The 27,210-nt window shown below is 46.9% G+C and overlaps 1 protein-coding gene across 2 annotated transcripts in view; it reads right to left on the bottom strand.

Annotated features, from left to right (window-relative positions):
• SMC6 (Structural maintenance of chromosomes 6) overlaps positions 1-26,424 on the bottom strand; it is a 63,484-nt gene extending 37,060 nt beyond the window's left edge. Inside the window, exons 1-13 of one of the 2 annotated variants that reach the window (XM_077640984.1) lie at positions 26,227-26,424; positions 25,639-25,746; positions 25,314-25,439; positions 23,054-23,168; positions 21,797-21,902; positions 20,163-20,361; positions 19,353-19,433; positions 18,163-18,264; positions 17,417-17,554; positions 15,286-15,366; positions 11,260-11,660; positions 9,419-9,597; positions 7,708-7,892 (exon numbers count right to left, since the gene is read on the bottom strand). In XM_077640984.1, the coding sequence (XP_077497110.1) occupies positions 7,708-7,892; positions 9,419-9,597; positions 11,260-11,660; positions 15,286-15,366; positions 17,417-17,554; positions 18,163-18,264; positions 19,353-19,433; positions 20,163-20,361; positions 21,797-21,902; positions 23,054-23,168; positions 25,314-25,439; positions 25,639-25,725 (1,800 nt within the window). In that variant the 5' untranslated portion in view covers positions 25,726-25,746; positions 26,227-26,424. The remainder of the gene's footprint in view (positions 1-7,707; positions 7,893-9,418; positions 9,598-11,259; positions 11,661-15,285; positions 15,367-17,416; positions 17,555-18,162; positions 18,265-19,352; positions 19,434-20,162; positions 20,362-21,796; positions 21,903-23,053; positions 23,169-25,313; positions 25,440-25,638; positions 25,747-26,226) is intronic. The other variant, XM_077640985.1, reaches the window with a different exon arrangement.
• Between the last annotated feature and the right edge of the window lie 786 nt (positions 26,425-27,210).

A 27,210-nucleotide genomic window follows, 5' to 3' on the forward strand; every position in this document is an offset into this window, starting at 1 on the left:
CGCTATGCGTACGCCTAGCAGACGTTATGGAGCCACCGCTCAAAAGCAACAGCTGCGCAACGATGCAGTCACAATTAAAAGCAGCACTTGGAGGCCCCACATACAGGTCTCCAACTCAGACACGTTGGCACCGTATGTAGGTCAGCTCCCCCAATTTCCAATGGCCTTTTTTTTGCAGAAAGTCGACAAAGCTGCAGTGCATTCTCGTTTTTTTTTTTCATGTAATGCTCATGCATGTCAGAAAAAATACATGATTTTGAAAACGCCTATTATGCCGTACCTTTTCTTTGTGTGCAAGAAGTGGGAGCATGGTCTTGACTAAAAAATTTTATTAATGAAGTCACAGTTAAAGGGACACTGAGGAGAACCCTATCAAATTTTTTTCGTTAGCAAAATCTGATAGTTCGGCATTTCATGGCTTTGTTGCCGCTTGTCCGGCAGCGAAAGATGCATTTATTTCAAAGAAATTTGGATTAAAAGTTGCAAAAGTTTTTCCCGTCGCTCCGATTCAAACTCGAGAACTCTTATGATGACACGGAGAACTCTTATGACGTCACAGGACGGAGTGATGTGAAACGTGACGTAAACGGAGACTACGTGATTTCTGGCGGCTAGCGGTGCGGTCTAGCAGCTGCCGAAATGAAAGTTATCGCCGCCGCACGTTGAAGGCATCTATTGGGGGTCGCTACCGTCGCTCTGTTTACGTTTGCACCGACATCTTGCCAGCGTTGCGATGGATCCTGTTCCCGAACCCGACGACGTAGTTCTCGCAAAATCTCCGGCCTGCATTTCAGCGACCTCAGCCCCACAGAGCGTGCGATGCTTTTGAGGGAGCACGGCTAGGTTAGGCGCCGGCGGGTCGTTTCCCCCTTCCTCAGTGAGCAGCCGTTGCAAACTAAATATCATAATCCCAGTGCGGGGAGTCGCGAGGCACCGGGACAAGGTCGGCGCGTTGCGCCCATCGGAGGCTGGCCGGGGCTTTGGGGCCAACAGATTGGGATTCCTTGAACGGCGCGGTTGCACAAGGCAGCAGGCGGCGTCGAGGCCCACGGTTGCAAGGGCCAAGTTATTTATTTATTTTATTGCCACAAAAAAAGGATAAGTGCTCAAGGGCGGTCGCGTTTAAAGTGGGCGCCTTGAAACTAAAGCCGACGCACGACGCTTCAACGGCTTCCGCTAGATCCAACGGGTCCACTGGATCGGGCTCTCTCGCCCACTTGCATGTACCTTCAGATGTGTACCGTGAATGGATCAAATTAGCCGAGAGCTTGAAAAGAACAGCTCCGCCCAACTGCCGAAGTTATTGAATTACGTCACAACGCGCACCTTGCCGCGGAGCCGAATCAGTCTGGCCGGGCCGGCGGCGGCTGGCGCACTCGGCGCGAAATATAGACATGCTCCAAGTATCCCCGCCAGTGCGGTCAGAGTGCGCCGAAGCCGCCGAACGCGTCGGCGGTCAAGCGCAGTGTAGGGTCGCGCTTTGGCCGACGTGACGGCGCCGCCGGAGCATAAACGCGCTTTAACAAAGCCTGCGCTTAACCGCTAACCAACGTATTCGGTGGCGGCATCTATGGGAGCCACTGAAACCCCCCGCCCACTCACTGAATAAAAAAAAAACCCTATGCCGAGGTTCGGAATCGAACCAGGGCCTGTGATGTTTGAGGCGGATACGCTACCACTCCGCCACAACGGCTCAAGCAGCAATTATCAATAAAGGCGCATCTAGTGAATGTACTCTTATGCAGAAATCTCCGCACTTTCGCTACGTATATCCTGGCCGAACAGAGCTAGGCCATCAGCAATTTTTCTGAACTGCCTTGTACCTTGTCTCCCGTCCCTAATAAACGATTTCCGTTAAGTAGTTTGAAGTTGACCGGCACAGCCGGGAATGTTTTGCCGGGCGAGCGTGCGAAGACAAAAGTGCTGCCTTGTACGATTACCAACCATCGTGCCATCATAGTTTTTCATACACCGTGGCGATCATCTGACAAGCCTTAACAGGCTCCTTCAAAGGTTAACTAGCACTTGAACCGGCACTTGGAGTTCCTTTTGCTGTTCGGCGCTTGTAAATCGAGGAGCGTCAAAAACAAAACCACGGGGCACGCAAAGGTCATATACGCGAAGCGCCTTAACAAAACGAAACTCTCCTGGCCGCCTGTGGTGCCGCCAAGCATCGGTTTTCTTTGCTTCCAACATTCAGGTTGCCTTTTGTCTGCCTTCTTTATGTGATAAAAGTGCACTATCGGTTTTAAAACAAAATTTACTTCAGTATTGAACCGCGCAATCTTCCTTTGTCAGCCTCAGAGATTCCCGCTACATGTAGGAAGGAAAATTCCTCCAAGGAGGCGTCTCTTGTCCTATGTCGTCACCACGCTTGTACTTGCGAGTTTGACCTGTGGCGGCGATACCTGTATTTTGGTTCTTGCTATTTTCTACCTTACAAGAGCTTTGTTTTCAGTAAGAGCGGCGTTTTTGTGATCAGGAGCGGGTATTCTATCGATACAAGCCAACTTCAATTTCTCCTCAGTGTCCCTTTAAGAAACCTTTAGGGAACATGTATTTTTGTGTACTGATTCTAAATATGTCATTTAATTTCATGTAAAACAATTCCTTGAGCACTTATGTAATTTTTATGCATGTCTCTTGTGAAGAGCTTTGAAAAAAATTTGCTGCAGAAAACTTGCTGATATGTATGCCATTGGGTTCTCTTGATACTAAGGAATGCAATAAGAGTAACATTGTCTTCCTGCCTATCATAGAACTACTGTATTTACTCGCATAATGCTCGCACTCGCGTAATGCTCGCACCCCCCACATTGGCTATCAAAAATTGGAAAATTTTTTTCCCCGCATAATCATCGCACCCCCAAAATTACTGCCGCGACCAGTCTGCTTGTCGTAGCGATCGCCATCTATTGACTGCGGCCACAACTAACTGCCATGGTTGGGCGCGCGTGCTACTAGGCGGCGGTACTGTGCTATCATCCGCTGCCACCGCCGCTACCGCTCATCCACTTACCACCGCTACGCCATTTTGAGAAGGTGTCTCCAGCTCTCCGGTGTCTCGTAGGCCTCGTTTGCCCTGTTTGCGTGTTGCACCGTGCTCTTTGTGCCGCTTCGCCATGGGACGCTACGCAAGCTACACAGCTTAAGCTAAAAGCTATTGAGTATGCATTGGAACATGCCAACCGCGCCGCCAGCAGACACTTCGGCGTCAACGACGTTTGCGTCCGGTATTGGAGACGGCAGCACGACGAACTCAAGACGACTGATAAGACGCGCCGGGCCTTCCGTGGACCGAAGACTGGGAAATTTCCTGCCGTCGAATCCTCTTTACTGGAATATATCAAGGCTCGACGAGCGGATGGGTGTGCTGTGTCGTTTGATTTGTTTGATACGGAACCAGGCGCTCGTAATCGCAAGAAAGGAGGGCATCCCGGCGCAAGACTTCCGCGCTAGTAACGGGTGGGTCACACGATTTATGCGGCGCAATGGACTCTCGCTCAGGAGGCGAACGACGCTTTGCCAGCGCCTGCCCGCAGCCTATGAAGAGAAAATAGTGGACTTCCATCGATTCGTTATCAGGATCCAGCAGGAGAAAAACTTCTTGCTCGCCCAGGTAGGGAACGCGGACCAAACTCCGCTGAATTTCGATATGCCCTGCAGCAGGACAGTCGAACAGACAGGCGCTCGGACTGTGCTCGTCAGGACTACAGGTGCCGAAAAACAGAGGTGCACGGTCATGCTAGGCGTGACGGCGGATGGGCGGAAGCTCCCACCATACGTCATTTTCAAGCGGAAGACCCTCCCGAAAGGAAAGCTCCCCCCTGGTATACACGTGCGCATCCAAGAAAAGGGGTGGATGACCGCGGACCTTATGGTGGACTGGGTGAAGACTGTGTGGGGGCGGCGACCGGGAGCGCTTCTTTTTCCGTCGCTCCTCGTGCTTGATAGTTCAAGGAACTGCGCACGGACCTGGCTGTTATACCCGGCAGCCTCACATCAATGCTACAGCCTCTTGACGTATCTTTGAACAAGCCATTTAAAAATAACGTCCGGAGGCTGTACGCAGAACGGATGGCCGAAGGTGAACATGCTCTGACGCCGGGCGGCAAGATCAAAAGACCGTCCGTGGAGCTGCTGTGCAGCTGGGTATCAGAGGCATGGGGGATGATTGATGTAAACATGGTGGCCAGAAGCTTCAAGAAAACAGGAATTTCGAACGCCCTGGATGCGACCGAGGACCACCTGGTGTGGGACGACGATGAAACCATCGATTCGGGATGTCGAACTTCGGGATGTCGAACTTCTTCGCGACTGTTTTTGAAAGGGAACTTCACTCAAGCTCCTGCAGAATTTGTAACTTCTTTTCAAGCAAGAGCGCTTTGTGCGGCCGTTTCTTAACGCTCTCCATCACGTCGACACACCGACAACACCGATTGCACATGGGCCTAACGCAGAACGACAACAAAAACAAAATTGATCAAACGACTTACTGGATTGGCTTGTCCCAGCTATAGCGTTGGCTGCGAGGAACTTGTTCATGGCTGCGAGACTGCCGCTGACATATGCGAGCACAAATACGCTCGGGAGGATTCCAAATTTTTACCTTTTGTGCCGCTTAGCCGAGGGTAACGCGTTAGTGGTGTTCCAATTAACCGAAGAATTTTACTGCGGCAGATATACGAAACCAACCAAGTAGCCCTGCTTAATTTTGTTTATCCGTAAGTTTCATTTATTGGGCGTCCGCTGTATTCTCATTTCTGAAGTGGTAGCTTCAATACCCTATAACTCAAGTTCTATGATAGCCAGGATGATAATTTTACCCTTATTGCATTTTTTGGTATCAAGACAACGCAATGGCATAGATTTCAGCAATTTTCCTACAGCAAATTTTCTTCTAAGCTTTTCGCAAAATAATTGCATAAAAATTACATAAGTGTAAAAAATTGTTTTACAACAAATTAAATTACATATTTAGAATTAGCACGCAAAAACACATGTTCCCTGAAGATTTCATAATTATTACTACAGAATAGACCGCTTATAACGTAAGTTGTGGGAGTTCCGAATATCCGCGCTATAAGCGGTACCGCGTTATAACCAAAACATCGTGTTTTTAAGCTCTCAGGCATGCCAAACGGGCTACCTACCTTTAAAACACAATTTATTGCACATTTCACACACGCACACACACACAAAACAATTGCAACTGAGCATCAAGAGTGTTTGCATCGAAAGTGCATTACGAGCGGAAGAATGCGGTGATTTTCGTCTGGCGGTGTTTTTTAACTGCAGTTCGAACGATTTCGTCCTCAACAAGACTTAAATACTGAAGCGCTTTGTCGCTCAAACTGTTTTTTGCGCAGTACATTTTCACTTTGCTCAGGTATTCGAGCGCGTCCTTGCATGGCACATCTGGCATTGGGTCGACATCGTCCTCCCCGTCCGATTCATCATCGGTCGCAAGCTCCACGCCACTGCGCACCGCTGCGACAATCGCATCATCCGTGCTCGCTTCCTCGCAGACAACCAGCTCATTTTCATCAGCACTGACGTAGTCTTCGAAAGTGTCTGTTGCGGAAACGATGTTTGCTCAACGAGGCCGGACCACACGTCGTCAGTGCTGACTGCCTCATCGACGACGTCGCTCTCCTCATCAGCTCCAACTTCGGCGTTACGTACGAAGCCAGCCTTCCGAAAGCACTTGCTTACTGTTTGAGCTTTCACTTGCCACCACGAAGCAACAATCATGTCAATTGCACCCCTTAAATGCACCTTAAGGGGCTGCTGCTGCTGCATGTTCAGCAGAACTCTCTCACAAATTCTTTTCTTGTAGAGTGCCTTAACAGTGGCGATGACGCCCTGGTCAAGGGGCTGACTTTTGGCGGTAGTATTCGCTGGCAAAAATTTCAAATTGACAGCAGTCAACCTGGGCTGGATGTTATGAGCTGTGCAGTTATCAAGGATGAGCACAACCCGCCGCTTCTCTGCCACCATATCCTCATCAAATTTGCAAAGCCAGCTCGTAAAAAGCTCTTGCGTCATCCACGCTTTCTTGTTCGCTTTATACGTTACTGGCAGGTACTCACGCTTTTTGAAACAACGCGGCCTCGCCGATTTGCCAATGACAAACAGTCGACGCTTATCGGTGCCGTCCATATTAGCGCAAAACAAAACAGTCACACGCTCCTTTGAAGACTTGCGGCCCGAGCAGGGTTCGCCTTTCAGCGCGAGAGTACGGTTGGGCAGCAGGTTATAAAATAAGCCTGCTTCGTCGGCATTATAAATGTCTCTGTCCGTATACGTCGAGAGAATGGTTCCTAAATTTAAGCGGAGCCAGACTGCGATGGTCTCGTCGTTCACCTCTCCGCTTTCACCGCACACAGCTTTGTAGCTGATGCCATGGCGGTCCTTGAAGCGCTGTATCCATCCGTTAAGGGGGTTGAAGTCATTGTGGCCTAAAAGAGCACCCAGGCACCTAGCTTTTTGCTGGAGCATCGGGCCACTTACCGGTATGCTCTGAGCCCTAACTTCTTTAAACCATCTGAAGAGCGCTGCGTCCACGTCCTCGTACTTCGATGCACGAATTCTCTTCCGCGACAGCGAACTAGAATCTTGCCGCAGTTGCTGCCGCACCTTGTCCCGATTTTTAAAGATCGTCGACACAGTTGTGTCCGATATGCCGTACTTTGCAGCCACCACTGCCTTCTTCAGCCCGCTCTCAACGTCCTTGATAACGCATTCCTTCGTTTCAAGCGGTAATGCTTTCCGCTTCTTCACGACGCTTGAAGACGCCGACGACATGGCAGCAGAAGCAGAGAGCACGACAAGCACGCGCTGAACGCAACAAAGAAACTGTTGGAAAAAAAAAAAAAAAAACGACAGCAGCGCGACTGCTTCTACCCCGCACTCTGTTCAGCGCACGCCCGGATTGGGCGCTGCCAGCATGACGTACGCGCCTCCCCTTCCTTCGGACTCTTCGAGGCCGCCGGGTCCGCCTGCTCTTCTCCCTCTCTCTCGCTCTTCTCTTTTCGTCGCGCGCGTCCCGCGGTGTGTCTGCCGCGCGGGCTGCACCCTTCGCCTGCCAAAAACCGCGCTTTAACCGGTATTCTGGTTTTCGCGCCCGCGTATTAAGCGGTCTGCCTAATATTGAGTTCTATGGCAGGAATACCGGTGGTCAGAAAAACCCGCGTTATAACCGGTTCCGCTCTAAAAGCGGTTACGCTATAAGTGGTCTCCACTGTACATTAATAAAATATTGTTTTCAAGACCAGGCTCCCCCCTTAAATATTAACTTTGAAATTATTCGTGAAAATTACTATTCGCTTCAAATTCACTTCAAACCAAAAAAATAAAACGCTATTAGCACATGCCTACTTTTCACTAGATACCGTAAGAATACTTGCATCTCTAAGTGTTTGTAAGGAGCCAGCATGAAAGACCCTGCCGGTCACGTTGGCCGAGGCCGAAGCCAACACACAGCAAAACTCAGAACTCACAATGAGTGTTGTTGCAAAAGACTTTCCAGTGGTAGCTTAAAGATAATCCGTTTGGAAGTGTGTCTGACACAAGATCTTTACCTCAATCTACCGTGAAATGAAAAATTGCATTACCGAGTTTCGCAATCATCCAGTTTTTTTCCCACGGAGCCTGTTTCAAAATGCATTCAAAACAAATCTCTCCTCTCCTCAGGATAGGGCTTACCCGTCCCAGGTAGGGGCTGGTGATGATGGCCGGCTTGCGCTCTCCACGGACGAAGACCTTTGACATGATCTGCCGCAGTGTCTTGCCGTCCTGGTCATTGTCCACGAGGAAGGCCCGCAGGAGATACTTGAGGCAGCATTCGGTTGCAAGGTCCCACCGCTGATCTTTGAGTTTGATCAGGCTGCCTGAGAAAACAGAAAAAAACTTATAAGTAACAAGCTTCCAGGATCAATTATTGTGCGAGCTTCACCAATCGGCACTAATAAAACACAATTTTCCACAAATAATAATTAAACACTACTTAAAGTAAGCCCTAATTATGGCAAACAAAGAGTTAATTTTTTTACATGAGTATTCTGGAACATGCACTCCTCACTGCAAACTTGTCAAGCACACAGGCTGTGCATCACTATGCAGTGAGAAGGTCTGAACGCTTGCAGTGTGGCAACCAATACGGTTTGGTTTGGTTTGGTTTATGGGGGTTTAACGTCCCAAAGCGACTCAGGCTATGAGGGACGCCGTAGTGAAGGGCTCCGGAAATTTCGGCCACCTGGGGTTCTTTAACGTGCACTGACATCGCACAGTACACGGGCCTCTAGAATTTCGCCTCCATCGAAATTCGACCGCCGCGGTCGGGATCGAACCCGCGTCTTTCGGGCCGGCAGCCGAGCGCCATAACCACTCAGCCACCGCGGCGGCTAGGCAACCAATACGCATACACACAAACTCATAGGAATAAACTTTAATGCATGTACAAGCATTATGCGTAAACAATGCACCCAGGGACAGTAATGCTTTCACATTCCCACACGTAAACAGTCTTAAGTGTGTCTGCCAAATTTTTAATAGTCTTTTCTTCATTCTTCACATAATTTATCGTTTTTATGGTCTTGTGATTAAAGCAAAAGCAGTATCGATCTATGCACATTCAAGACCGTAAACAAGACTGCGCAGAGTATCCCAGCCCTCAAGTTCCTGGCACCTATGTGTTTGGTGTAATAAGAGCTTTGTGCCCATGGATGTTTGTTCTATCAGAGATCCCCTCCCAAGAGTCCCCATGTACAATCGCGCGCTAAAGTGGAGAGACTATGCAAATGGCGTGTCTGCAATTTTTCTGCGCACAAAGACGCACCTGGGAAACTAGGAAGCGCAAAATACCGGACGACGGACAGAGTAAGGGACACAAAAAAACAGGTACACGAGCGCTCGTGAACCTGTTTTTTTGTGTCCCTTACTCTGTCCGTCGTCCGGTATTTTGTGCTTCCTAGTTTACAACATGCATCACCAACTAGCCCGGCAGCTTGCTCTCCTGAACGCACCTGGGAGAAGCCTGTGGGCAGACAGCTAACTTATTAAGGTCAGGCATCCTATGTATATCTTAAAAACAGGCACTGCACCAGGCAAAAGCATTGGCACGCAGTTCTGTCAGTTGGCGTGGTCTCGGCACTTTTGCGCAGGGGTGTTCATTGCGATGGGCGCACCGTCTTCATTGGTAAGAGTGTGTTCGTTATAAGCAGGTGTGACTGCATATGAAGTGCATCATATGTCAACACACGTTTTCATCCACTGCAGGCAACATACACAGCACCGATATATGACCCTATCAAATATCTGCGCTACGCACATCACCTGCCGCTCTTGCACTCAGGCGGATACAAAAGAGTGTGCCCCCCCCCCCCCCGGTCTTCAACAGTAACATGAAAAGACTCACCTAATGGTCCTTTGGGGCGCTTCCTGAAGCCGCCTTGAGATGCCACTTTGTCTATTTCTCGCACCAACTGGGGAATGCTGCGACCAAAGTGCTGTAAGCTGCTCTGCGAGCTGGACTGCAAGTTCTTTATGGCAGCCGATATGGCCGTCTTCTGGTTCCTCAGTTCGTTCTGCTCACGACTGCAAGGGAAGCGCATGTCAACCTTATAGCTGGCAAGCATGAAACGTTCCCAAATCCTGCATATGAACGTCGCCAGCGCCTCTGCAAATAACCACTGCACTGAGTAAGCTCGGCAAGTCAGTGTTGTATAAAGTTTAGCTGCACTATCTGACCGCACTACAGTCAAACCCGAATAATGAAACTCTGATAGAGTGAATGTATACCTATTCGCACTACCTAGTGCAAATAGGTGAACATTTCTCGCCAATAAATTACTTGGAGTAGATTACTCATGGTGAGTGGCATGTTTTCTTCATATTTGAACAGCGCAATAAAACAACGGGACACAACGACGAAAGGACACCACAAGCACTGACTCGCAACTAGATTTTTAATTCACGTCAAAGTATCTTAAATACTAAGAACGCCAAACAGAAACAAGAGGGAAAACCAAAAGAAAACTGACACAAAGCTGCTAATCATGCCCACAAAGGTGACAATCAGCACGAGAGCGAGACTACACATCTTGGCCGGATAAAACCATCATCTCTTTATCAGTTAGTGTGACAGAAGGATCACTAATGCAGCTGTCAGGTTCCAAGCGGATGTGAAAAGCCTCCAAAATTTCCCGCATTAGGCTGTCATTATGTTTTCCTAGGATGACGGTGTTAGACAACAGAGGGGTGCGAGTACCAAGATGTGTAGTCTCATGCTCGTGCTGATTGTCACCTTTGTGGGCATGATTAGCAGCTTTGTGTCATTTTTCTTTTGGTTTTCCCTCTTGTTTGTGTTTGACATTCTTAGTATTTAAGATGCTTTGACGTGAATTAAAAATCTAGTTGCGAGTCAGCGCTTGTGGTGTCCTTTCGTCGTTGTGTCCCATTGTTTTATTGCGCTGTTCAAATATGAATCAATACCAACTCGCCCAGTTCGCAGCTTTAATGCATGTATTCTTCTTCCGTCAGTGTGTTTTCGCTGCAGTGTTTGCAACCTCGTGTGTAACAAATTTGGAACTAAAGTTCGTTATAAGCGGCTTTGACTGCTGTTGTGTGCCACAGCGCTGATGCAGGAGGTGATTTTTAGACCTTATACGAGGCAATTCAAGAAACATTCTTTCAATAAATACCTATAAGCAAACATACATTTCGCCACCATCACAGGTGCTGGTCTCTGGGTTCCTTCAACCGCTTTCTGAATTACCGCATTTACTTGCGCAACGAACCAACTTTTTTTTCCCAGAAAAGTCAACATCAGTTTGGGGGGAGAGTTCATTACTGTAAAAGTTTCAACAGATCTTTTTTGGAAGGGTCGAGATTTCACATCATACTTCCATCCATCCTTCCGTCATCAACAAACCCAAGCGGTCAGATATGTTTGTGCGTTAAAAACAGGTAATAAACCACGTTAAAAACAGCCATATGCTGCTTGCCATTCTGCAAGTGACAGCACTGCACTCTCAAAGTTCCAGCTAAATCCGCCGCTTCTCGGTGGATCAAGCGAGAGTGCTCCATTGCGGAGCAAGTTGCACCAAAATGACCAGTGAAACTCATGGTCCTGGTACAGATCGACCAATGGAATTCACATTCGCTGCCATGGAGCAAGCAAAGCTGCTCTGAATCAACCAATGGAATTCGCCATGAAATAAATGCAATCCAAATCAGGACCCAAGAAAGAAGCCTCACCAAATTTCTTTCAGCTTCATCGAGGACTCCATCGTCGACGCGTTGACCTGTGCCCAGTGGTGCTCAGCAGTGCGGACGCGCGACCTCAACTCGTTCCTCTGCTTCTCCAGCTCCTTGAACCGTGCCTCCCGGCACGCCTTCTCCTCGGCCTGCTTGTTCTGGTCGATGGAGTTGAGCTCAGCGATCCGGGTGCTAAGCCGGTGGACCTTGTTCCGCTTCTCTGCCACCTCGCGCTCGGTGCGCGTGATCTCCTGCTCCTTCTCACGGATCTGCTCCTTCTTGGCAGCGTACTCCCTCTGGCCTGCCGTCAGTGTGGGCTGAACTTTCTCGACCCGCTCAAGGGCTTCCTTCAGTTCCCCTTGGAGCTTCTCCTGATGAGTCTTGTGTTCATCTATCTTGGCCTGCATCCATTGCGGAAGGCAAAAGGTAGGGGAAAAAAAAAGTTAGGCAGTGTTTAACCCTTGATATACACAAAGATCGAACGACAGCATTTTGGCAATGGCCCAGGCCAAATTTGGAGGTTTGCACCGTGTTGGGTATGCTCAATTGTTGTCCAAATTGGCCAAGGTCAAATTATAGGGGTGGGCTGAGCCAAATTTTGCAATTTTGGAAGCTACAGTGTGTTTACTATATCTGAATCAGTGCGAAAGCACGTAGAAGACGATGATGAGCGGGCAGTGCCGCCGGACGGAGCAGATGGAAGTTGATGAAAACGGCGTTCTGCAGTGCACAGCGTGAAAGTGTGGTGCAGTTTAACATGAGGCATTTCGGCTGTGGCGATAGCCCAGTGGTCTCGCGCAGAATCCTGTGAAGCTGATCTGTTCACACCGCTGCGGTTCCACTCCCAGTCGTGGATGTAACTTTTTTTTCTGTGTCTTTTTTCTATCTAGGCACATTTTGACACTGACTGGGCTGAAGGTCGAATTCTAAAGATATGACACTAGTCGTAACAGTAGTGTGATAGAGGTCAGGCACGAAGATCTCAAGGGAGACTCAATTCTCACAGCTCAAAACTTTGGCCTCCTATTTTAGGCAATGCAAATAAATGGGATCAAAAAGGCATCAAAACAAGTTACACTGTTCCACTGCTGTTGTCAGCCGGTGGATGCAGGCTATGTTCGTGCATTCTCTCTGTGTCCATGTATTTAAAGGGCTTCATAAAGGGGTTCTCGGTAAGGTTGCTGCATGTCTGGAGTGTTAAAGGACGCTGCTTCACCAGTATCCTTCACTGCCCCTTCAAAACCTTCACTGCCCCACCTCCTAACGATTTCACGGTGCTTGTGGTTTTGACCTTCAAGTGAGCCAGAGGTCAAACCCCTCACCGCACAGTTCGGGTATCCATCGATATATGTGAAACTGTTACTGCGCGACTTCCTTTCTTCAAAATCTTAAATTTTCTTCAAAAGCAACGGAAAGGCGCATAACTGGCCTCCTGGGACGGTGGACACCTCAGACGCGCTGCTAGATGGTGGTATACACGGTGGTAGTGACAGTGTGCAGCATGCCTTAGCATTCACAACATTGTAGCATAAACACAGAACTGAAGATATAGACTTTAGCGTTGACAACCCTTTAGACTCCGATAATTTTTGAGGAAAGGAAGGCACATAACTGGCTCCCTGGGGCACAGTGGGGAGAGAGAGAGATGTGGGCTGCATGCATTAGCGCTGACAACATTGTGGCAGACACGCGCCACTGCAGCAATAAGCCGCAGCGTTCATTGGGTGACCAACCTCTCGCGATCAACCCTTAATTTAACCGCCACCAGGCAGGGTGGGCGCGTTACCTATCCAGTGTGGAGCGCACTGAACATTAGAGGCCAAGCCCCATCTACTTATCCGATACACCACAGCTTTCGCTCTCTAACTAGGTTCAGCAGTAGTTGAACCGCAGCTATTTTTTTCTTTTAATGCGTTTTGTTGAAGGTGTTATATGCAGTCAAAATTTGAAATTCCGCATCTCTGCACCTTTCCCTCTCCTCTCAATTTTCGTGTGCCGGCCCCAACGTGCTCTGGGCCCCTCCCCTACCTCTGTCGGCTACTGATGCACGCGGAGTGGCCACGGCCGTGGTAGCTGCGTGACATCTGAAAGAATTTGGCGCGGTGAACCAATGATGAACCCCGGCTGATGACGTCATTTGCACGATGTGATGCCGTATGCCAGGTTTCGTGCGAAAGCCCGGCACCACGATCGCCGCGAAGTGCGAAAGCGAGAATTTTTAAAAACATATTGCAAATAGCCTGCTCGCTTTTGAGGTCTCATACGCGGCATGAAAGCTCGGTGGATTCTACGTAGTGCAAGCATTTTAAAGCCAAGCTCGAACACCCCTTTCTGTGGCCCTAAAATGGTGATTACAATGATTTGCTTTTTAACAGTGCAATAGGGCAGTTTGGCCAAAGACTGTCATGGTTAGCAAGTTTTAGTGCAAAAGCATTATTTTGCTAGCAAGGCTGCAAAACCCAGGGTACCATATAAACGCGTGTAAAGGCCGCACCCGGTGTTCCCCCCGGAAGGAAACATTTTTAAAAAATATCTCTGTAACGGCCACAACCAAACTTCCCACGATCCATGCGGGAATAGCCTTCGAAATGCACGTGCCGTGGCCTCCGCGATCAGCTCCGGCTGCGAGCAACGGAGCGCTTGATCGCGGAGGCGACACATGCGCACAGGAACTTCCAGGTGCTGCCCACAGATGGCGCCCGAAGCCGCGGCTCATCATCATCGTCAACTTTTTCTTCCGCCGCGAGCTCCTGCTATCCATATTGGCATTGGTATCACCAGTTCGAGCCTTTTGTTATGGTGGCTACTTTTGTGGCTGTCAAGGGCGCGTGAGTTGTGGTAGCATCAGTAGTGTGTTAGTTCACTGTGGTTGTGGCTTTCGCATGCTTTCGTTGAGCGTTGCAGTTTTAGCAAGATGGGCAAGCACCATAGCTGCTACACGGCTGGTAGTTTGCTGTCGAATGCGGCAAGCGTGCGGCGGACAGGAAATTCGACGTGGCCGAGAAGTGCGTCCGACGGTGGTACAACCAAAAGGATGCATTGAGGAACACAAGCTGCAAAGAGCGTGCTTTTCGAGACAAGCCGTGCAAGTTTCCCGAACTGGAAGAAGAGCTTCTCTGCTGAGTGATGGAAGCGCGGAACAACGGCTACGCATTGGCAGTGGACATGCTGCCTTCCAGCTGGGAGTCGGAATACTCCGCGAGTGATGATTGAACATAGAATAAATGCCGCTCATTCCCCGATTGGCGCTTTTACTTTAAAAGAAAAATTATTTTTTCGCACATCGCGTGTATGGGCTGCACCCCAAAAATCGGCCCTCAAATCTGGGAAAAAAGTGCGGCCCTTACATGCGTTTATACGGTATGTGTGAAGGCCTTGCGTGCGGTTGCCTTTGAGCCGGCGTTGCCTCAAGTGCTTCTGTATATCGTACTCGATTTAACTACGTTAAAACCCAACCATTTTTTGGTTCACACATGGTGGATTCAAAGAGCCAGATTTTTTCCAAACCCTCCACCCCTGAGGAAAAGCTTGTACCCATTGAGATACCAGTGGGTACCCAGCCCAAAACAATCGGCCACCAAGTCAAGAGTGAAGCAGCAAGTGCCCCTCTACTAAGGCGCTTCCACTAATGGTGCCAACATTTTGTCATTATATCGCAGTTAACCACCTTGCACCTAAGCGTGCACCTGTTCAAGAAGTGTAATGTGCAGAGTGCTGAACTGAATGCCCCCTTGAAACATCCTCCACATTCATACCTGCCTCTGTATCACTTTGCTAAATGTGTAAGTGGCCACACAGGCTGATTATTTAGAAATAAATCCTTTATGAACTGAACAGTCCTAACAAGTCCTATTAGATATCTATACTTTGAACAAAGTGCACTGAGTGGCAAATGTAAATGCAAGACCAGCGAGTCTATTGAAAAAAAAAGAAAAGAATGTTATGCATTTTCACTGGAGTACAGCACAGTGATGCAGTATCAAGAGCAAAAATAAACATGTTTGTCCCAGTCAAGACAACACTCACATCTGCTGCCGCAATCTTTTCCTTCAGTTTCGACACCGTGTCATTCTCTTTCTTGCACTCGTCCTCTTTCTGCCGGAACACCTGCAATGCAAGACACGCGTGTCGCAAGAATCTCAAAGGTCAAGGCTTTCATGGCTGCACTGCAATTTGCAAGAAGATTAAAAATGAACGAGCATTTCATCACAAGAAGAAGCGTGAAGCAATGCTTTCTGTGGTGTCGGGACCTGTTGCTGAACCATCACCAGATCATGAAAGACGCCAAGCAAAGCATTGATATGCATGGCACCTTTGCCGAGCAAAGATCAAGACTGCACTAGTTGTGCTCCCTGCCCTTATCTTTCATGCATACAGCCATACCACAACACCACACCACCCTACCTGACCAAGTCTAGTTACTGCAACCACAGTCACCGGTGCAACCAGACCAGGACGCGAAAGAACTCGTGTACTCTACTCCAAATGGCAGCCAGCGTCTTGGTCAGCCCCCTAAGTGATTTTGATACTACAAAGACACTCTTATGCAATATTGTGCGGAAGGCCTTTGAAACCGGCATCAAATTCGCAGCCTTGTGCTCTGCTGTAACTGAACACTCTAGCTGCTGAAACGCTGCAGTGGGCAGTCAAGTGTAGCAACGCAGCGGTGCACAGGGCATGGATCAGGCAGCAAAACACACTGGCATAGAATTTATCAGCTGCTCTTCTCTGTGCGCCCATGAACAAGAGCCCAATTAAAAAAAGCGTAACCTGTTGGGCCAATTGATGCATGTTTATGGAGTGAAATCCGCAGACAAGGATGCTTTGACAAGAACGCATTCTTTTCTGTTGATTTTTTTTTTTTGTAGCCAGATTCAAGGCCACAGCTAATCACAAAAACTATCCCTCCTTGCTGTAAAGCTCATAATTTTAACCACTCTCTCCTGGACATCTCCACAGTTGTCCCAGATGAGACTGAAAATTTTGAAGGATCACCAGCACTCATACGAAAAGAAGCCAGAGTAACTTCAACGGTGAGGTGTAAGTCTGCACTCATCTCCCAATGTAGCAGGCCCTCAAGACAAGAAAGGGAAAAGGGAAAGGCAGCCACGCAACAAAGGCAATGACAATTACTCCAGACGAACGAAAAGGACTTCGCACAAATTCTACCTGCGAGTTCAAGGCATTTCAAGGTCGAAACTTATTTGAAGTGCATGTCTGCACCCATTTCTTCTCGCCGGATCCTATTCTTGTAGCTCGCAGTTTAATGACTGCATTTGCCGGCCAAATTGCGATTACTCGGGCAGTTTCACAGAACCATCTGTAACACCATGAGGTTGCTGGAGAGACATGCTTTATTTCAGACTGCTAAATTACTTGGACTCATTTTCGGCAATCAGCAAAATTAATACAAACAACGACATACAAATTTTACTGAATTCCACACAGTGTGCTAAAAAATTAGCCGAATGAGCATTTTCTTCAAACTCTTATGCACATCAACTGCCACTCGGTGCATAAAGCCATAGCTCGCAATGACTAGAGTGGGTAGAATGCACCATAAAAACCATATAAACTCACCACTTTGCACATAAACAAAACCTAGCAGTACATTAAAAAAAATAAAATTATGGGGGCACCTAAGCAATTCTTATGATGCGTAAATGTGAGAGCATTTATACTTGTCGCTGAGTGTGTCGCTAAGTAGTTGTCAGGTGCATGGGGGGATGAGCATTGTTTTGCTGCAGCAGCTCGCTTCGCATGTTTCACTGCGTTGCAATGGTCTCTTACTTTGCTGGCAGTCAACTGCCACTTCCGGCCATGCTTTGCTGTCTCTCTTGCCTGATGAAGTAGATGCGAGCGATTCAACTTTGGATGATGAAGGCTCCGTACGACAGTGGGCAGTATTTCCTAGGGTATCCCACGGAGCTGACACGCCACTATGTACATGTGCCGTATCACGTCTGTCAGGACGGTGACCCCTCTGTCCAGCCGCCCCCATCTTGAGCCAAGTCTGCCTTGTGATGGCGTATTGCTCCAATAGGGGTGATGATGTCCTTCGTGGGTTCCTTTTAGCTCAACGATTCAAGTAATGCTCTCGCATTAAAAAAAAAAAAAAACTTTACTAAGGATACCATTGCACAACAAAAGGACTGACCTCTTCCTGGTTGTCGACCTTGACCCATGCTTCCTCTGCCTTCAGGCGACGCAACTTAGCCCGGTGCGCATCCAGATTCTGGAACAGCCTCCACCGCTTCTCCCACCGCTTCACAACCTGCTCCATTTCCGGCAGCACCTGAAACCAGCAGCCACACATTAAAAAATAAAGAAAAAGTGTGAACCAACCCAAGTTTACTAGTGGCATTTGCCTCCTGCTGTAATTGGTAAACAAATAAACTGTAGGTTTAGCAAACTAGGTGGTCTTCCCGTTAAAGAAGGCATTTTCCTCCTATCCAATATCCTCCTATCCCCACCTGTGCCTTGAGTGTTTTCTAACCTATGTGGCACCTTTTCTACCTCTACACGCTATGCACGTCACCGAGTTTCATCATTAGCTGCACTACCCTCAGTTTCAGTTCAAGGTTTTTCACTTGCCGCAGTTCAAGCAGTTGGTGCCACGAACTTAGCAAACTTAGCGGCATCACATCTGTTATCAATACACAACAAACAAACCTCCTTGCCCACGCAGCCAGCTGATCAGCTAGGTGTCCAACTAAACCGGTGACACCATCTGGAACCTCTTGCAACAGCCTTGGTACTCCTAACAAGGAGAACACGTTAACAGGTTCTGCTAATTTGCCGTGTGAAATTTTAGTTCTTGAAGCATGTGGGGAACACGCACATCTTCGAGCATCCAACACTGAAATCAAAAGTAACAGGAAGAGAAGAAAAAGCGGAGCGAACCTTTTCTTTCTGGGCCAGGTCTCGCTGCATCGCCGCACTTTCCGCTTCGAGCTCGTTGTAGGCGGTCCTCAGCAACTCCAGCAGTGTTGCCTTCATGAAGAACTGTAAGCACCGCAGAAGGGGTTCTTAGACAGCGTTCTTGGAACCCTTGGGTTACCCGAGCACCTAAATTCATGCATCCCTCGACATCAACCTTCCCTTTGCCTATTTTAGTTGGGGACTAACAATGCTGTAATTGCCCAAAGCGAACTGCTCAGAAAACTGTCTCGTTCTACAGCCAGTCATTATATGGGCTGTGCATGCCCACACTCTTTTCTGCACGCATGTTAGAGAGAGAGGGAGGTGGAAGTCAAGACATGCGGGATTGCTAAGTGCCTCCTGAGAGCCACCGGGGTTCCCCGAGGGTGAAAAAGGTTAAAGAACCCCGAGAGAAGAGAATGCCAAAACCGGCAGGTTCAAGTGGAGCTTTAGTCAAACTTATTAGAGCACAGACAGGTCTAAGAACTTAAGCTCCGTCTATAAGGGTACGATGCGACAGCGTTCATGGCTCCCTTCAGTGGTTTCCCTCCACGTGCCATCACTGTTCTTTGTTCACAATTACCAAAACACAGTTTCCATATTCTCATCTCTAAACTTTTCCACGCTGCAGTTTATGCACATAATGTTACTCTAGTATCTCACTAATTGGCATGCTTCTAGGTCACTCCACTAATTGCCAAATTACTAAGGTTCAAATTAAGCCAACGTCATACACACATCAAGCCCTCCCCCCCTTATACCTCAGTCAAGTCAACATGCCTATGTGACCTAGTTGGTAGCATGCCTGGCTGGTGACCAGAGGGCAGTAGGCTCTAATCCTGCCTAAAATTTCAAGAAATTTTTATTTATGTAATCTCGGTTACTTTATAAAGCCATCTGAGACATGCGCCGATCTATAATTAACGTTAACAAGTCCTCTTTTCAATTACTTTCATTCCAGACATCCACGCGTGGCAGCGGTTTCAAGACAACAACGCTTCCAGGACAATCCCGGGTTTACCCCTGAACTGGAGCTTTAAAGCTGTTGCGTCAATATGGTTCGCCCCACAAGCACATGGGACCGTGCTCACAAATTCAGACAAATGCTCAAGCACTGTTTAGAACTTGTGGCTAGAACAGAAACGCAGCCAGAAACACAGCCGCCTTCTCACACGGTATCTATCCTTTGGATTCTTGGTGTTCAAAAAATCTCGACTTGTTTCCTGGTTCAAGACCATGGCGGGGTTGTCGACCTGCATGTGACAGACAAATTGAAAAATTTTAGTGCACTCTATATGGCTTGATTTGACTCTGCGAAAGCATGATGAAAAATGAAAATCTGGAACAATCCAGAGCAGTCCATTGGGAATACACTGGCCGCACAAGATTGAACTTCGCATTTGTTTGTTTTAGTGAAGGGTTCCCCCCCAAAACTTTGCTACAGCAGACCAATTCAAACTCAATTCGAACTGACACTTTCATCTCATCAACATCATGTGTATTAAAGAGGATAGTAATCATTCTGAACTTTAGTTCAAACGAATTTTCGGCTTTCTTCGAGTTCAAACTACTGACTGCCGAGAGCATTTCTTTGGGCCGCACATAAGGGAAAGGTTGCAGGCCTAGTCCTATGCAAGTTCACTGCATGGTCTGAACTGGCTGGCTACTAAGTGCTTGTACCTGCACTCCCTACAAGGACTGCATGACCACGGGCATTCAATTCTGCAGCGCTGTTGAGCACTGGTGACAGACACAATGCAGTCAAACAGCCTGAAATGGTGCTGCACATTTTCACACCTTCTGCCGGTATCTATATCCTACGCAATTGATCGTAAAGTTGCGCTGCAGAAGAAATAAATGAAACCATGCTCGAAATAGAGCTACGACGCTCAAGCTAAGAATTCTACAAGCTAACAATTCAGCTTCTACCTCTGCACTTACAAATAGTTAAAGGCAGATGTGCCAAGACCACGGCAGCATACCTGGATGTTGAACCGGGTGACAATGCGCATCAGTTCGTCCCTCTTGCAGGATACCACAGCCCCGCTGCTGGATTTGATTTTGTACTGAGATGAGCCATCGGCAGACACCTTCCTTGTGACAATGATGCAGTCTCCGTATTCACTGGGCTTGTAGGCATAGTAGCCCACGTTTCGAAGCTTCAGGGTCACCTCCGCGGACCTTTCCACAGAAACAAACAAAAAAGAATTGAGAAAACAAGGAAAAATAAAATGAAAAGCCCCCAAATGAGACCTTGGGTGTAAAAACTAGCCAAGAAGGAACATAGAAATGCAGGACTATCTATCACCAGCAAGCTTTCCTTACGGCTATTATCATGCCTACAACAGCAATGCAGCATACAGAGAAGCCTGTAACTCAGAAGAGGTGAAGGGGACAATAACCCGAAAGTTCTAGCTGGCTACACCGCACTTGGGGAGATAGAAAAGGGAATACAAAAAGGGGGAATTAAAGAGGGGGTTAAAATTGAACATCAGGTAAGGATGTGCATGCCGTAAAGCCAACCTACTGCGCAGGCACGACACCCTCAGGAAGAAGAACAGCACCAGTGATCATCAAAGTAGAAAACACAGTGAGAGCGTGTTGACGGCAACACTGTTAGCCGAGTGCTTCTGACAACAACTGGACACTTTATGAAAACTGCTGGAGCAAAAAAAAAAAGGTAAATATATTTAACAGGAATATCAGAGTTTTCCCATTTCTTTTTTAAATTGCAGGTTTCCATTTTTCGCCTTAGAACTTTTCTTCCATGTATAATTTCGTGCACAGTTTTCCTGATGGCAGCATGCACATGTGTTGACCACATAGACTTGGATATGAGGCAAATATGGTTTGAATAATTGACTCCAGATTTGCAGATATTAAGATTTCCTCAAAAACGGGGATTTGCAGAAGAAACCAGAATAAATTTCATATACCTATAGCAACTGACTCTGCACTTTTCCACAATACAAGTGACAAAAATTTTAGTATATACGCAAGTTGACTAGCTGTACCTCGTAAGGTGATAAAGAAATGCTCAAAGCATGATGATAAGATGACAGATAACTTCATGGCCTGGAGAATTTATTTTACACAGTAGAGCATTTTAATCCTCAGTGTATTTGTGGCCACATGGAGATTTACCTTTTCAACATGTCATGTTCACTGCTGTGAGAGCATGTCATGTTCACTGCGTCTAGACCCTGCCTAGCTTATGTGCTTTACTTATAAGCTTTGCTTTCAGCACTGCCTTCAAGGCAATGCTGAAACTATATGTTTAAAAAACATAATAAACAATAAAGCACTAGAAGCAGCAAAGCTGCAAATGAAAAGGTCGCAAAAAACAAAAAAGGCCTAGTTTGTGACGTCGCAGGGGCTATCAGTTATTAGTTCTCTGGTGCAAGCATTTCGTTTTTTCCCCACGAAATAACTTCAAGAATAATAGAGAGGCCAGATTATTTGGCCGAGCAAAAGAAACAAAATGCTCAGTAGTTGAATGCACTTTTAACACCGAAGATGAACTTGCAGAAGCAGTAAACTTTCTACAATCACAACTCTAAGATACGCCTCAATGCACTGAACTAAGAGGTGAACAAAAAACAAGTACAAAACGCACCGCTTTCCTTCTTGTATGATGTTTTTCACATTCCTGCCTCGTGATGAAGCAGTTGCTCTTCCACCCAGGCCTATGATAATAGAGGCCAATATTGCACTTTTCCCACCTTAAAAAGATAAAAGCAAATGAAGAACGACATAAACAAGCAGAGGAAACAAAAAACAGGCACCATTATACTGGAAGCCTAACGGCTCGCTTGATTATGTCTTTCACACTATTCCGGCAGAGTCTGCAGAGATGAATAATGTTTCATTCAGGTCGCATGAGCTCGGCTACGTGGGACCTTAATCGATTCTGTAGTCATGTTCTAAAATAAAAACTCAGAAAAAAGGAGTGAGCACAAGCACTCGAGTCAGGTTGAAGTGGTACCTGTAAAACCTCTAAATCATTTACAAATAATTTTTTAAGATTACAAAGCCTGAATCATCAGTGCGACGCCTCTCTTAGCATGTCCTCGCTTAGATGCACTAAAAAGCTGAATCATGTCAGTCACAGGAGAGCTGTTAAAATGGACACAAGTTGCATTGTTGTTGTTTTCCATTACATTTTGCACTTCCATAAAAACAGAACACTCGCCATAGAGGCTGTGAGATCGAATCCCATCTGCAGGAGGAGCTACATGACAATGGATCTGAAATTCGAAACAGCCTGCGTGGTGCATGATGCCTGTTCAGCTAAAGAATCCCAGATGGCCGAAATTAAATCAGAGCCCAACACTATAGAGTCCATCTTAGCCTGCACGCACACAACTTTCGGATGTTTAACACCACATACTACATTTCACTCGCTAAGTATAAAACAATGACTGAAACCAAATTTCGTTAATCAAAGCTGATTAAAGCAATGCCGCACTTCTGGCTGAGAAAGAATGCCAGTGACTCACATTACTGTGCAATTTACTACTGTAAGCGGTGCAGTTCACTGTACTAGTGGCTTTAGTCTTGCCGCTTGTACTGCGAAGCATGCTACTCTGTCTTGCTGTACTACCGGCTTGAAATTCACAGAGTGGCGAGACTCACACATGCCCGAAACCAGCCAATATAAGAGTGCAAGTGTCAATTAGAGAGAAGCAAGGTCAGCTACAAGTACCCCAAACTAATTCTGGCAGTCATGTTCTAAAATACCAACCGAGAGGAGAGGGTGACCATAAAAGAACCTTGTATAGAGACTGCTGCATTAAACGTGTCAAAGAAAGCAGTGCAGGTGTCAAAATGCCTGACAAGGGTGGAATGTAACATGCCGTGAAGTAGTACTTACTTCCGTTCCTTCCAATAATAAAATTTGTATTCTCCGAGAGTTTCAAGTCCAACTTGCTGTGGCACATGAAATTCTTGAGGTGCAATGACTGAATGACACCCACAGTCTTCTCGGGCTAATGAAAAAGTAACAGGCAACTGTTAATAACAAATATAATGTCGACGTTAGGATAGAGCACCCGCACTTCCAGACCCCAGATAACTTCGGGCGCAATGACCTTGCGGTTAGCAAAAAGGAAAAAGTTCCAGAACAGGAAATAGCCACATCTAGATTATGCATGTTGTTGAAAGCGCCAGTTCAGAAGAAAGCAAACCTTCAAAATAATGAACTAACGAATTCCACTCTGTTCAGCGTTTTAAAATAAAATAAAAAAAATAACCTGACAACAACACGTGACCTGGCTTCAGCGAGTAATGTGTTTGCAAATTTTACCAGTCATGAAAATTCAGTTAGAATAAGCAGGTCTTTATGACCAGCCTCCGTGGAGATTAACCAGCGTGTCTTCATCAGGCTTAACAATTGGTCAAAATGAGATGATCTTAACGATATGATGTTCTATCACAAGTACTCAGCTATGCGAGCAAGTCGAGAAAAAACAAATGCCTGGCGCACCATCTGCTGTTAGTGATCATAAAGTACAACACAGCGGTGACACCACGCTGGCGGCGTAGTGAGCAGTCTTTCTTTCAAAGGGACACTGAGGAAAAAACTACAGTTGACCCCCACGAATAAATAGCGTTTTCATGACAAAGAAGCTATTTTTATTTTAAAAATGCAGCTTTTGTGAGCTAGGAAAGGTAAAAAAGACCGGAATACAGGTATTGCCGTACTGACAATTTTCGCAAGCAGACTGCGGTGACATTAAGAGAGTTTCTTGCACATGGATCCCTGAAGCTAGGCCACATTGCCATCAACATCCAAACAGAGATCACAAAGTATTTCTTGGTGTTGATGCAATGAGTTGAAATAGAGAAGTAAAAAAAAAGAAGACATCTTCAACACTGTTAAACCAAGTATGACAAGCCAAAGAACAAGCACACGAGCATTAAAAGATTTTATGGAAAGCAATATTACCAAAAACACCCAATTTCTTCGCAGTCTTAGCACACAGCCTGGAATAGACATCTGCAGACTGATTAAATCTTAAACAGTGTATCTTAGATGGAAAGAAACTAATACCCCTGTCACACGGGACTTCTTCTCGGCCTTTGCCGTAAAGTTGTCTTATTGCACTAAAGGAGGAAAACCGAAAAGGAGCAGCGACGCTGCTACATGGCAAATCCAAAGGAGCTAGAACGCGGCCTCCGTGAATGCCAAAAGTCACCGCTGTGTGTAAAGCGGAGCTAGTAACATTATGAAATTAAAGCAGACGGTAGCACTTCAGCTAAGAGTGCTTTCGTTTATGTTGGAAAAAGTAGCTATCACGATAATAAACGAGCGTTCTGACGGTGAGAAACGAATATTTTGAAACAAAGTTTCTTTTTTTTTTATCGTCCTCGGTCCGACCACGGTAGGCGCACTTTTCCGTTCGGCTCCTCGTCGTGTTCGAGAAGCGTGCTTTGTTGCTTGTGTCTTTGTGCACACAAGCAAACTCAAAACACGCACACAACAAAGAGCAAACAAAGAAAAAACAGCAAAGCAAGATGCGCAAGCACGTGTGTGTCGATGCGGCTGCTGAAAAGCGTTGAAGTCCTTTCTTAGCAGTGTCGATGTCTTTAGTCATAGCCTCCTCTACGGTTAACTGCACTGTAATGCAAAATTAACCATTAAATAAGATAAATTAGATATTTTTTTACGGTTTCAAGACTAAAAATTGCGTCAATTTTTTATTCTTTGAGCTCGCTAGCTGGCGCTGCCGTCTGGGTTGCTCCTTTAAGCAATTTTAAGGCCGCTGACGGCCGCCTTTATTGCTACGGACCTTTATCGCAAAGGTCTCGACGCTTTGCCGTGTAGATGCGCATCACGCGCCTTTAGGGCAAAGGACCGTAATTTCGAAGGCCTTACAAGTGCCCGTGTGACAGGGGTATTAATCTCTCTAAAAAAGCTGCATATTCCATAAACTTTTGATGGCAGGTGCACATGCAATTCTGCAAGGAAGGTCTGGAAATCAAATACAGAAGGCATTATTCTGAAGCCAGCTTGGCACACAAAGGTTTTGTGAAAAGCTTACAACCTGCATTATAAGTAGCCAGTAAAATGAGACAAAACGCACTCCAGGTCTAAAATGGGTGCCTAAAAATATTTCGCACTCTGCACTTACTTTGTAAAAGGTATCCGAATCTTGAGATTCACTCCTAAATCTCTTTCTTGGAGATGACATTCTCTTCTCATCCAACTTGCCGAAACAATCCTGGGAATCAAAGGACATCCCCAGGGCCTGCAGCACCTGTGTAGCGAATGCAATATAAAGTAAGCGCAGGACGAAAACAGTGTTTAAAGGAAACAAGTGCCTATTACGAGGACGACCAAAAAAAAAAAAACACTGCAGCCTTACGACTGCACGTTGGACTGCAAATGGAAGCATTAAGACGATCTGCGGTTGTTATGCTGCTTGCTCAGTTCGCATAGAAACTTCGAAGTCTTACCTCATACGCGGCCTCATGTTTTGACTTGCGTTTGCTGGTAGGTGAAAGAATTTCATCGTTGTCAGGGTCCTTCGTTCTCTTTGACATTGCTGGGCCGCGTTGTATTGCCTGCGTTCAAATTAAACACCAGGGCGATTAAAAAATAGGAGAAAAAATTGAGCATTTTTATGCTGGCTGGAACGTGCAACATAAGCAAGTACTAAGTGAGGCGCCGTGTACTCAAAAGTGCAAAAGGCACCAAGACATATTATATATACGCGCGCAATAAAGGAAACTGGCGGGAAGACGTAGCACACAACTCAGCTGATGGCGGGAAACGGCAGGCATTACTAAGCGAGTGCTAAAGGGCCCACCGTCTACAGTCTTAATTTTACACCGCTGAGGCGCGAAACAGTGCAATAAAAAGGAAGAAAAAACTACGACAAAATACCGCGGTACTGCACTTCAAATTCGCCACGCTAACCATTCGCCATTCATTCCCGCAAGCTGAAAGTATGTTTCGGGCCGGTTCAGCACAGTTCCAAAACGTGCATTAAGCTTGCTAAGAATACGAAAAAGATCGCATGCAGCCGCATCAGCGGTACTTACAGACAAGTTGGCTCAACGCACCTGCAATGGCAATGCCGCCAAATTGCCCTCAACTCGAAAACAAATCACACAACCTCAACTCAACTTCGCGCGCCCGCATAACTGCCAAGCGCCTAGGCGGCCTAGGCGCTATTTGGCGCTATAATGCCTAGTGAGCCGACCGGGGCCTTCCTGGTGGCACCGCGAGTGATGAATGCCGACGGCCGCCGCGTGGAGCGCTGCGAGTCGGGAGGGTGCGGGTCGCGCTGCCTCGCTTTCGTGGCATCAGGTAAAGGAGCGCTGTGTATTTGCTTTCGTTAAGCCGTAAGCGACTACAGCTGCCATGGAGGCAGCTGATTGCAGGCTTCAGTGTCTCTTTTGAGCCTCTCACTAGAAGCTTCACATTTAGTGCTTGTCGCTTGCGAGCAAGCTTCTATGAAGTTCAGCACATCTTCAAGGTTCGAACATCCGGTGCTTACGGAGGAAACAGGGAACTTGTTTTCTAGATGCAATTACAAAAGTACTCTTTCGGTAACTGTTTTCCCTAACGAAGCAGGTTAAACGCGTCAGTTAATTTTATGGGCTTTTATTTACATGCTGTGCGTGCTTGGTTTTGAGCCACAATTCTTTGGTACTTACAGAAAGCCCTGCAGGACTCTTCTTCGGACCTCGTACATAATGAACACTCCTCAGCAAAAAAACTTGCCTTTGTTGGAAGTGTGCTTCCCTGAGGCCGGCTTTATATACGCCGCATCCACCACTAAGATATGTGAAGGAAACCTCCTTGATCAAGGATTCGGCCTCTTTGCAAGTTAATTAATTGTGATGGTATATGTTTTGACTCCTCTCTTCCCCTCAGGTACACCGCGGTTACGCTGATCGCCCATCAAACAAAGTTGTTTTCTCCAGCTTCACAATAGGCGTAAGCTAATTAATTCACTGACACAGATGGCACTTCCAACCATGTAACTGGAATAGAGACGTTGTAGAGCAGAACCGGTGCAC

This window comes from Amblyomma americanum, chromosome 10 (genome assembly GCF_052857255.1).
Source record: "Amblyomma americanum isolate KBUSLIRL-KWMA chromosome 10, ASM5285725v1, whole genome shotgun sequence".
Taxonomy (NCBI): Eukaryota; Metazoa; Arthropoda; class Arachnida; order Ixodida; family Ixodidae; genus Amblyomma; species Amblyomma americanum.